Source organism: Artemia sp. Qi Xiang Cuo, chromosome 18 (genome assembly GCF_049724085.1).
Source record: "Artemia sp. Qi Xiang Cuo chromosome 18, ASM4972408v1, whole genome shotgun sequence".
Classification (NCBI taxonomy): domain Eukaryota; kingdom Metazoa; phylum Arthropoda; class Branchiopoda; order Anostraca; family Artemiidae; genus Artemia; species Artemia sp. Qi Xiang Cuo.
Window position 1 is genome coordinate 12,406,347 of NC_142811.1, and position 12,945 is coordinate 12,419,291.

Genomic DNA, 12,945 nt, shown 5'->3' on the forward strand with positions numbered 1-12,945 from the left:
ATTATAACTCTTTTTTACAAACACATCATTTATGCAGAAAAGGTAAAGCATTGAACAATACTTACAATTATAGCATTTTAAATCTAGCCTTTGTCTTTTTTCTTTACATTAAATAAAAAAAAGAAGTTTTTTTTTACTGAAAGTAAGGAGTGACATTAAAACTTAAAACGAACAGAAATGATTCCGTATATGAAAGGGGCTGCCCCCTCCTCAACCCGTTTCTCTTTACGCTAAAGTTTTTTATTGTTTTAAAAAACAAAGTTTTGAGACAGTCAAATTTCAAAAACAGTCAGAAAAACACTCTAAACTTTGGCTGTTATAAAAAAAAACACAAACAAATTTTTACTATTATTGCTAATAAATTAATAAAAGCAACGCCGTTTAATAAAATTAAACGGCGTTGCTTTTACGTAATAAACGTAATTTAACGTAATAAAACGTAATTTTACGTAAATAACGTAATTTACGTAATTTAACGGGGTAATTTTAAATTTTAAAAATTAAATCTATTAATAAAAGCAACGCCGTTTTACTTAATCACGCCTTCAGACACAAAGTAAATACGCAAAACTCATTTTCTTCTTTAAGCATACATTTCAATAAAATCTCCAACAAAAGGCTTCATCTCACAGAAACCAATTTTGTATTTCTTAGATTTTTTTTTTTTTTTTTTAGAAATCCTACTCTATGGCTGAAATATACAGAGATGGAAATGCGAGCAAAGCAAATAAATCATGCCAGGAATCTATGGGATAGAGCTGTTACCCTTCTACCCCGAGTGGATTCTCTCTGGTATAAATACACATACATGGAAGAAATGCTTGGAAATGTGGCAGGTTTGTGCTTCTAGTCTTGCCAATATTTCTGTATAATATCGAGGACAGTGGAAATGAAATCAGATTGTTTTAATTGGTTAAGTGGAAACTTTCACAGTCATATATATCTAAAATATTAATAAAAAGAAAGTTTTCTTTCTTTTTATGTTTTGGTCTTGCTGAGGACGCCCCTCGGACATAGGGCCGAAATATTCATTCAAATTATCTTCATTGTCTTGTGAAAAGATTTCCCTATTTTTCTTTTTGTTTTAATGTTTGTTATGGAGAGGCAGTGTGGTCTTCGTTGTTATTTACATTTTGTTCAACCTAGATGAAAGCTCCGTAAATTATGTCTTTGAGGATGACAACCCCCCCCAGCCCTTAGGGCAAGGGTCGTAAGTTATACCCTGGGGGCATGTGAGGTATATATAGAAAGGGTTGATCGTATAAACTTCGGAGGAGGCTCATTGGATTGGTAATGAGAAGTTCTTGGGCTTTTTTTTAGTATTCAGAGTGATCGGTGGGTGGATCTCTCCCCCCCCCACACCTCAGATTTTCCCGAATTGCATCTGGTAGAAATTTTGAGACGGCCATTTGCTGTCTTAGAAACTTCGAAGAGCTCATTCGATTGAAAATTGAAAGGGATAATGCCCTTTTTAAGATTCAGAGTGATCGGAGGGTGGATATATCCCCCCCCCACACTTCGCATTTTCGCGAAATGCATCTGATAGAAATTTTGAGATGGCCATTTGTTGTCGTAAAAACTTCAAAAAGGGCTCATTTGATTGGAAATTGAAAGGGCTACAGCCCTCTTTAATAGTCAAAAGTGATTGGAGGGCGACTAACCCCCCTCTCAGGCCCACCATTTCCCCAAATACATCCAATCAAAATTTTGAGATCGCCATTTTGTTCAACGTAATTGAAAGGTAAAGAAATTATGTTTTTTAAGGATGACAACCCCTCCACAGCCCTCGGGGCAAGGGTTGTAAGTTATGCCCTGGGGGCATATAAGGTTTATATGGAAAGGGTGATCGTATAAACTGCGGAGGGAGCTCATTGAATTGATAATCAAAAGTTCTAGTGTCTTTTATAAGATTTATAGTGATCGGAGGGGGGATAACCTTTCATACCTCGTATTTTCCCGAAATGCATCCGATACAAATTTTGAGATGGCCATTTGTTGTCGTAGAAACCTCAAAAAAGACTCATTCGATTAGAAATCAAAAGGGCTAGTGCCCTTCTTATTAATCAAAAGTGATTGGAGGGCTAAAAGCCCCCCCGCCCCTCTTCAACGCCCATCAATTCTCAATACACATCTAATCGAAATTTTGAGATAAGCAATTTGTTTGGCATAGTTGAAAGGTCTGGAAATTTTGTTTTTGGTAACCCCCATACCTTTTCAAGACCAGAACAAAATTTGCATTCAACTGAAAAAAAAAAACGGCTGCGGATTGTCAGTTTAGTATACATATCCTGATATATATTCCTTGAAGTTTTAATAATTTTTCATTTATAGAAAAAAATTGAAACTGAAAAAACACAAACAAATGACCGTGGAGTGTCAGTTTAATTGACATATTTTAATATTTCTTCTGTAGGGTTTTGATAGTTTTTATTTATGAAAGTAAGAACGATGAAAACATTTCAAATGTATTCTGTTTTCAATAAAGTGCAAATTGTGTTCTGGGTTTGAGAAGGCTTGGGGGTTATCAACCCTACTCATGTTAATTTTTGCTCGTTTTGAGTTTGTCTCAAATATTTATTGTAATTTCTGTTTGTTTTGAGTTCCATTTATTTATTGATAGTGATTCGTGGTAGTTTTACACTTGGAAGTTTATTTGACCTTGTTTTTGCTTACTCTTGGCTGAATGGAACTTTTTACTTTCCTTTGAAAAACGTGTTTTGTGGAAAAAGTTTTTAAAATTAATTTCTGTTCTTTTTTTATTGACTTAGTCTTTTTCTTGGAAAAAATAATATTGTATATCTTTTCAGTTTTTTTCTATACAGTCCATAGTATGGGTTGCTATTTGTATGTTGGAGAAACTGTTTCAGATATTTTTTATTCCCGAGACACACAGTATTTTTCAATTTAATTTTATAGCTTCTGTAGTTGACCGGAAAAATAAAACCTAATATCATTCTCAAAAGATTCTATCTATGCTATTTGACAACCTGGATGCGCTTGGAAGATTATTTGACTTTATTTTTTCCCATTCTTTGTTTAATGGAGCTCTTTACTTTTCTTTGAAAAACTTCTTACGTGGAAAAAGTTATTTTAAATTACAGCATATAAAGCCTATTCCTTTGATGTAATAATTTTTATCACAACTTCCTTTTTTAAAGTTTCGTTATTACGAATTCTTTGACAACTGGTTTGTCTTTTTTGTTTTTGCTGGTTGAAAATCACGCTTGCTTCGAATTATTTTTTTTTTCGTTATTCTAGTTTTTGTGGCATATTGCTATGTGAGTAGTTGTATTGCTTAAGTCTATGTCTCTTTTTTATTTTATAGGTTGCCGTCAAGTTTTTGAACGCTGGATGGAATGGGAGCCGGCCGAGCAAGCTTGGCTAACCTACATCAAATTTGAATTAAGATATAAAGAATCTGACCGTGCGCGTGCCATCTATGAAAGGTTTGTTTATGTTCATCCAGATGTCAGTAATTGGATTAAATACGCACGTTTTGAAGAACAGCATGGGTATATTACAAGTGCTCGTCAGGTTTACGAAAGAGCCGTTGAATTTTTTGGCGACGATTATCTATATGAAAAGCTGTTTATTTCATTTGCAAAATTTGAAGAAGGCAAGTCTCGTTTTCAACCATATTATTACAGAAATTATTGTTGCAATATCGCGCTAGAACGTGTTAATAACTAATTAATGTAAACAATTATTCCAAAGCTCGTGACGCTCCGGGCTTGAAATCCTGAGGTCAGGGCTTCGAGTCCTGGTGTCGCTGCTAATTTGGTTTAGATGTCGCTGGTAGGGGTCAATGGTGTGACCTTGTAAGCTCAGCCAGAGTCGACCAAGCTCTAAATGGGTACTGGAGAAATATGGGGGAAAAACATGGGACGCAAATTTAATAAAAGATGGGACGAAATCGAACCTAATAGAAAAGAATAACTTAAAGAGAATTGTTTCTTTGCTGACACCTCCTCTTATTTGATATAGTTAAATCAAATCTTGATTGACGTTCTGAAGAGGTGGTTAGATCTTAACCGTTAGGAAATTATAATTTATCCTTCTCGCGCCTTTGGGATGGACACCGGCGTTTGGACACCGTCTGGCCTCATGGGCCAATACTTAGTCCAACTTCAGTGGAGTGGGAGGGGAAGTGGGCTTATAAAATCTTGTCTTCAGAACCTTTATCAAAAGATGTTATCAAATCTTGATGAGATTTGTTGGAAATAAGCGTAAATGTCCTAGTTGGGGCTTTTGGGCGTCTGAAAATGAGTTCCTCTGCATAATGAAGGGGAATCATTGTCATTGTCGAATCTTATCATTGTCATCCGTCATATCATAGGAAAAGACGGTCAGATATCAACCAAACTTTGTGGGAAGTAATACCTTATATCCTAGTTATGCCTTTTGGAAATCTGGACCTAATTTGACCTTCGGAGCATTTTGAAAGGGTATTAAAAAAACAGCTGAAAAACATATATAAAAAATTACTTCATCTAAAGGTTATAAGTGAGTGACAGTTTTTAGCTAACTGAGACAGTTCATTTCTGGTAGCATGAGAGGTGACCAGGAGGTTAAAGTCTGACCTGTCTGATGGAATGTGTGGGATCTGAATGCTGCCAAACTTTCTTGAGAAAGAATTGGAATGGAGACTTTAGCGCATAAATTTTTGTTTTGTTTTTTGGGTTCTTTTAGGCAACGCTGCATTACTAGTCTGATGGAATGTGTGGGATCCGAATGCTGCTAAACTTTCTTGAGAAAGAATTGAAATGGAGACTTTAGTGCATAAATATTTTTTTTTTTTTGGTTCTGCTAGGCAACGCTGCATCGCTAGTCTGATGGAATGAGTGGGATCCGAATGCTGCCAAAATTTCTTGAGAAAGCATTGGAATGGAGACTTTAGCGCATAAATTTTTTTTTTGTTTTTTTGGTTCTTTTAGGCAACGCTGCATTACTAGTCTGATGGAATGTGTGGGATCTGAATGCTGCTAAAATTTCTTGAGAAAGAATTGAAATGGAGACTTTAGTGCATAAATATTTTTTTTTGTTTTTTTGGTTCTGTTACGCAACGCTGCATCGCTAGTCTGATGGAATGAGTGGGATCCGAATGCTGCCAAAATTTCTTGAGAAAGCATTGGAATGGAGACTTTAGCGCATAAATATTTTTTTTGTTTTTTGGTTCTTTTAGGCAACGCTGCATTACTAGTCTGATGGAATGTGTGGGATCTGAATGCTCCCAAACTTTCTTGAGAAAGAATTGGAATGGAGACTTTAGCGCATAAATATTTTTTTTTGTTTTTTTGGTTCTGTTACGCAACGCTGCATCGCTAGTCTGATGGAATAAGTGGGATCCGAATGCTGCCAAAATTTCTTAAGAAAGCATCGGAATGGAGACTCTAGCGCATTAATATTTTTCTTGCTTTTTGGTTCTGTTAGGCAACGCTGCATTGCTAGTTTTTAATCTGTTAAAATTAATCTATTTTAATTAAAATTAATCTGTTGAAATTAATCTAAATTTTAATCTATTGCTAGTTTAAACTTAATCCATATTAAAATGTCAAAGTTCCCTATTTTATAGTTGCTCTTTTCGAACTAAGAGGTTTGATCCTTTAAAGAGCGGCTCAGGGGCATGAACTTTTTGAATAGGGTGGGACTGTTGAAGAGTTCTGCCAATGTATTGGCCCGAGACTGCTTTTGCAACGTATTTGAAGGAATAGTTATATGAATGTTCCACAAAAGGGTCTTAAGACAGTAACTACAGTGTATCATATTGAAATAGAAAGACTTAAATTGAAATACGTACCCTAAATTGAAAGTAGATAGTTTGAACTTGAAAAAGAACAATTGTTATTGATTTAGATTGGATATAAAAAGGTTTGCTTGAAACAATTGAAAAAGAAAGCCTGAAATTGCAATTAAAAGCCTTGTGGGAATGAGAAGCCTAAGCTAAAATAGATTAGAAAGCTTTTAAGTTTTTTTGCAATGAGAATATCTTCTGAAAAATAAAAGATATTTAACGGTTTGAAAATATTACAAAATTATAATAGAATTTAGTAAAATATTAAAAAAAATTTCTAGAATTCAAATTCTAAAAAAATTCAATTTTATTTTATACAAATTTCAGTTTTTGTCAAATAATAACAAAAAATTGCTTGTCGTAGAATATCTTTACTAATACTAACTATTAGAAATTTGTCTTAAAAGTCTAATGTTAAATTCACAAAATTACACTTTCTCCATTTTATGTTTTTTGTCATTCTGTTCTTTATATTTTTTTCTTGAGTTTTGCTTTGGTTTTGATTATACTATTTTTCTCTTGCTTTTTTCTAATATCTCTTTCTCGTATTTTCTATTTTTGTTTAATATATTCGGATGTCTTTGTATATGTAAATTCTCCTTTTCAGAACTTTTTTTTTCTTCCTATGTGTTTTTCCTCAGCATTTTACTAATATTCCGTTCTTTAATTTGTGTTTCTAAATATGTATATTTTTTAGAATTTTATTCTCTTGTTTGGTTTTGTTTTTATGATAATTCTTCTTCATTAAGTTGTTTCTTTTGCTTCCTTTGGCTATTTGGTATATTCTTTCGAGGCTGTAATTTTTTCCCTAAATTTTATCTTTTTTCAATATTTTTCCTCCTTGCTTTATTCCTTTTCTGATTTCTTTGTTTTTTTTAACTTTATATTTTGTTTCTTATGCATCATTTTACTGTGTGATATTTTATGTCAAGAATTTTGTTTTTAATTATAATTTAATTACTTTAACTAATTAATAAAATAATGCGGCAATAAATCGCCACCTTAGAGTGAAATTGTCCCACTACTTTAAAACTCGCTCGGAGAAAAATGTGCTCAGACTTTAAACGCTCCCTTTCAAACGCTCTTTAGTCCAGTTGATAAAATTGTGTCATCTTAATTTTTTTTCCTTTGACCGTTGATTATAGTGAAAACATGCGGGGTAGCTTTGTTTCATAAGTAGAATCTGGTGTTTTGCAAAAAGGACCTAAGTTCACTTTTTTCCGAAAATGAGTGCATGGTTCGAAAGAGCTCGAAGCGATCTATCGACTATTCGATCTCGAAGAGCTTGAAGCGATCTGTCGACTATATCGATCTATCTATCTATTCAAAATGGTCTTATCTTCAATTCTGTCCGAGTTATAAATTGTTCCAAAACGGCTTAAAAAAGAGCGTAAGTCCCTTATCTTCTAAGTAACGAATAATTCAGTAATTTGGACATTTGCAACAAATTCCGATCGAATAGTAACTAGAAATCAGTCTAGTTAAATTTAAATAAAAGATTTTTTTTCTTCAAAAAATATTTAAATGAGAGATTTTAAATAAATAAAGGATTTTTTTCTTTTAAAAAATCTTTAAAAGATTTTTCATTGTGTTTTTATTTTCATTTTGCTCTGCTTATAAGTTAGTAAGAGTTAGGCCTATTTATAAGTTAGCTGATACTCTTTCATAAAAACTAACCGGTAAAGTTCTTGGTAAATTCACAGAATTTTCAGAAATCCATCCATTTCTAAAAAAATATAGAATTAAGAAAAAAGACCTACAACCAAACCGTTCCTGTTGGTGAACATCTTGTCATTAAAAATTTAAATTCTAAAAAATGTAACCGAGACTTAAGAGCCCTCCTCTTATTTTGGAAATAGCTTTGAAGTTAGTTTTTCCGAAGTTAGGCCTATTTTGCAAAATGCCACGGAATTTAGCTGTCAGCAAAAGTGCTGACGTGTTGATTAGGATAAAACTGAATATTCTGTTGCTAATCAACAGAGGATGGTATAGAATCTACACAGAGACCATTATTGTGAACAGTAAAAATCATGCAAAAATATCAGATTTAAAAAATTCTGGCTTCTAATCGAACAGGATAATTTCCCTCTCAGGCAACGAAATGTAAATATTTATGATAAAGTGTAATTAATTATTATGTAATAATTAATTATATGTTGTTGCTTAGCAATTATATAACCTATTAACTAATTATATATTGATTCTAAAATATAATCAATTTTAATTATATAATAAATTACATAGTTTGGTTATCACGAAGTATGAAAAATATATATTTTTTATTCTAGGTCAGAAAGAGCACGAGCGAGCTCGTGTAATTTACAAATACGCCTTAGACCGTATACCAACTGAAACAGCGCAAGAATTGTATAAAGCATATACTATTCATGAGAAAAAATTTGGCGATAGAAATGCCATTGAAGATGTTATAGTTAACAAAAGAAAGATCCAGTATGAACAGGTAATTTTAAGGGCAGTCGCACGTTTCGTCGGTGTTGCCACGTTGAACCATGAAAGTAAATAAATAAAACTAATTAGTTTTATACTTTCTCGATCTCCCATCCTCACCGGTGCAAATTATGGGTGTGTGAACGCTATTGGCCTCCTCCCTCCTGGTTTTTTAATTACTTTTTCTTTATCTTTATTTTTTTTTTTTTAAGGCAAAAATCAAGTATTAACAGGTAATTTTAAGGGAAGTCGCACGTTTCGTCGGTGTTGCTGCGTTGAACCGTGAAATAAATAAATAAAACTAATTAGTTTTATACTTTCTCGATCTCCCATCCTCACCGGTGCAAATTATGGGTGTGTGAACGCTATTGGCCTCCTCCCTCCTGGTTTTGTAATTACTTTTTCTTTATCTTTATTTTTTTTTTTTTTTTTTAAGGAAAAAATCCAGTATGAACAGGTAATTTTAAGGGCAGTCGCACGTTTCGTCGGTGTTGCTGCGTTGAACCATGAAAAAAATAAATAAAACTAATTAGTTTTATACTTTCTCGATCTCCCATCCTCACCGGTGCAAATTATGGGTGTGTGAACGCTATTGGCCTCCTCCCTCCTGGTTTTGTAATTACTTTTTCTGTATCTTTATTTTTTTTTTTTAAGGCAAAAATCCAGTATGAACAGGTAATTTTAAGGGCAGTCGCACGTTTCGTCGGTGTTGCTGCGTTGAACCGTGAAATAAATAAATAAAACTAATTAGTTTTATACTTTCTCGATCTCCCATCCTCACCGGTGCAAATTATGGGTGTGTGAACGCTATTGGCCTCCTCCCTCCTGGTTTTGTAATTACTTTTTCTGTATCTTTATTTTTTTTTTTTTAAGGCAAAAATCCAGTATGAACAGGTAATTTTAAGGGCAGTCGCACGTTTCGTCGGTGTTGCTGCGTTGAACCGTGAAATAAATAAATAAAACTAATTAGTTTTATACTTTCTCGATCTCCCATCCTCACCGGTGCAAATTATGGGTGTGTGAACGCTATTGGCCTCCTCCCTCCTGGTTTTGTAATTACTTTTTCTGTATCTTTATTTTTTTTTTTTTTTTAAGGCAAAAATCCAGTATGAACAGGTAATTTTAAGGGCAGTCGCACGTTTCGTCGGTGTTGCTGCGTTGAACCGTGAAATAAATAAATAAAAATAATTAGTTTTATACTTTCTCGATCTCCCATCCTCACCGGTGCAAATTATGGGTGTGTGAACGCTATTGGCCTCCTCCCTCCTGGTTTTGTAATTACTTTTTCTGTATCTTTATTTTTTTTTTTTTAAGGCAAAAATCCAGTATGAACAGGTAATTTTAAGGGCAGTCGCACGTTTCGTCGGTGTTGCTGCGTTGAACCGTGAAATAAATAAATAAAACTAATTAGTTTTATACTTTCTCGATCTCCCATCCTCACCGGTGCAAATTATGGGTGTGTGAACGCTATTGGCCTCCTCCCTCCTGGTTTTGTAATTACTTTTTCTGTATCTTTATTTTTTTTTTTTTTTAAGGCAAAAATCCAGTATGAACAGGTAATTTTAAGGGCAGTCGCACGTTTCGTCGGTGTTGCTGCGTTGAACCGTGAAATAAATAAATAAAACTAATTAGTTAAACCCGGAAACGCTTTTCGCTCGTTCAAACATAAACATTCTGTCGATTCCCAAAGGCAACAGCACTTTAAAGCAGTGCCATGACCCACCTAGGCATTTCTGAAATCATGCTGTCCCCCTCGTCAAATATAAATTTTGTCATCCAAAATTAGTGGTCACCTGAAGGACGCTTAAAGGTTCATTAAATTGGTATTTTTTTCGGTATATTTATACTGATGAAAAGTATTGTCTGTAGAGAACCCTTTTTATTCAACGAATGACGTCATTGGAATACTATTATCTATCTTCTTTTGCTGTTTAAATGCAGGTAAATGTGACGTCATTCTGCTGATTTTTCACCCAAATTTTTTCGTTTTTTTTGTTTTTAGTTTGGTGCCCGTTGCTACCAGAAACTATTTTATAGTTTATAAAAATATTTTATATTTATTCGTTTTTTTTTGTTTTTAGTTTGGTCCCCATTGCTACTAGAAACTGTTTTATATTTTATATTTTTATATTATAAAAATGTATTTAATTTTTTCGTTTTTTTTTTGTTTTTGGTTTGGTGCCCGTTGCTACCAGAAACTATTTTATATTTTATATTTTTATTTTATAAAAACATTTAAATTTATTCGTTTTTTTTCGTTTTTAGTTTGGTACCCGTTGCTACCAGAAACTATTTTATTTTTATTTTATATTTTATAAAAATATCTTATCTTTTTTCGTTTTTTTTTTTGTTTATAGTTTGGTGCCCGTTGCTACCAGAAACTACATAATGAAAGTCTTTTTCATTAAGAATAGAATTCTAAATTTTTTATTTAATATATATATATATATATATATATATATATATATATATATATATATATATAGTTGAAATTTTTCACTGAATGAAGTTTTCACTTGATCGATTCAAACAATCAAATTCCACTTTCACTGTCAATGGTGCTGAAAAGATTACATAAGACAGATTGTCAAATACTAGTAGACGGATAAAAAACATCTTGAAGTGGATAAAATTGATGTTCACAATTGTTTCGTGAAATCTCTAACTCACATATTTGATTTCCCTATTAATTCTCGATTCTTTAATTCTCTATCACATTTCTATATTTTATTTTACTTTTCTATTCTCTTTTCTTTTTTTTTGACATCCCTGATGCTTGGTTAAGATATTACTTTTCATTCACCTCGTGCTCGGTTGTGCAAAAAACAAAAAAAAACGAACAGCCAATAATCATAAACAAATAGCCGGCCATCCTTCTCGCCCCCCTCCCTCCCCCCTTTAGAGCCACGAGCGTAATTGCGCTTTATTGAAAAATAAATAGATTGCTATGAATATAGACAGTTGTTGATTTTAAGTTTTTTTCGTATTAATTTTTTATGCTTTTGGATAAAATGGAATTAAAAGGAAAAATGGTGCCGAAAATGGAGTATTTTTTAGAATTGTAAGACTAAATTGAGTTAAATTGGAAAATTTGTATTAAAAAGTTTTCGGTTGTTTTCTTTAAACTTGATTAGTATTTAGAATTCTCTTTAATGATTTTCAAGAAAATTGCTCCTAGGAAATGTTGTCTAATCAGGTCAATCGGTTTTACTGAAAAGTTCAAAAATTCCTAATTAAAGTTTTAATATTTAAAGGTTTATATTTTAAGGTTTAACATTAATTTTTAATACTTTTTTTATACTTTTTAATTCAATAAATTTAAAATACCTTTATATTTTCTAGTTTTACTTTTTAATTTTCTCTTCCCCTTGTGCTCAGTTTTTTTTTCTTTTTATTTCTCTTTGAAACTTTTTTTTTATAATTTTTCTGATTTAAAAGAAAGGATCAAAGAACTCGCGGTTCCCACGAGGTTTATTTTTATTTATTTATAAAATTGCCTTTTCTTTTTTTTTCAGTTTATATGTAGTAAGTGAGTAAAATATTGAGTCCTGCCACAAACAAATCTGTATAGATTTTCACGTGGTAGGTCTGTTTGATATGATTTTTTTTTTGTGAATATTGGTCTTTAATAAAAATGAATTTCTCTCTTTCTCTCTTGCAAATTGCGAGATGCATTTCTTTTTTTCTCTACTAATTTATAAAAAAAATTTCCGAAAAGAAATTTTTCAAAGAAAAGTAAAGAATAATGTAAAAATCTAAAATGGACAGAAATTAAGTCATTTAATGATTCAAACTTAAAACTAACAAAAATCACTGAATAAACAAATGAAACCTAAAACAAGCGAAAATTAAAATGAATAATCACTTGAAATATAAAGATAACAGCACTGCTATGACTAGACGAAACCCAAAACAAATAGAAATTAAAATTATGAATCGAGTCTAATTAAAAAAAAAAAAAAAAACAGAAATTGGTGCATATAAGAGTAGGGATGCCCCCTCCTTTGATTCCCCAAAGCTTAAGAGTCATGTGTGCTTTCAAAATTTTTAAGTTTTCTGCGTTTGCAACCTTTCGCACAATTACTTTTTAGGAAGTCAAGTCAAATCCTTTAAACTACGATGCTTGGTTTGACTACCTCCGCCTCCTTGAGGATAGTGGCGATGAAGAAGTTATTCGTGATACTTACGAAAGAGCAATATCCAATGTGCCTCCAGTTCAAGAAAAGATGTATTGGAGGCGATATATCTACTTTTGGATTAATTATGCCTTGTACGAAGAACTTGAGACACAGGATATGGAAAGAGCAAGACAGGTAGCTTACTACTTCCCATTGCCGTTGATTAATCTATTGTCTGAATATTAATCACTAATTAATAGATTCTCAATTCTCATTAATAGATGAGTCTCAATTAATTGTTGTATTACAATCCATCTTTTTTTTTGCGCAACTTCCGCCGGGTTCGCTTCAGTGATGTAGATTCACAAAAATATAGGGAAGAGGGGGTATATTTATTTTTTAGTTTTTTGGAGAGGGGAGCAAATTTGTCGTTTTATTCAAATATTTGTCTAATGAAAGTACCAAAAAAGCCATTTTAAGACAAAAATATCTTCAAAATACCATCCAATTAACGCCACTGCCTTTCATCCTTTTAGACCATTTTTGACGAAATCAAGAATCCCCTTTATGGGCCATATTTTGCCTCTT

At 32.5% G+C, this 12,945-nt stretch overlaps 1 protein-coding gene across 1 annotated transcript in view; it reads left to right on the top strand.

Moving 5' to 3' along the window:
* crn (pre-mRNA splicing factor crn) overlaps positions 1-12,945 on the top strand; it is a 61,035-nt gene that overhangs the window by 34,072 nt on the left and 14,018 nt on the right. The window contains exons 4-7 of the mRNA XM_089104413.1: positions 676-836; positions 3,326-3,616; positions 8,080-8,252; positions 12,331-12,552. Of these exons, the coding sequence (XP_088960539.1) occupies positions 676-836; positions 3,326-3,616; positions 8,080-8,252; positions 12,331-12,552 (847 nt within the window). The remainder of the gene's footprint in view (positions 1-675; positions 837-3,325; positions 3,617-8,079; positions 8,253-12,330; positions 12,553-12,945) is intronic.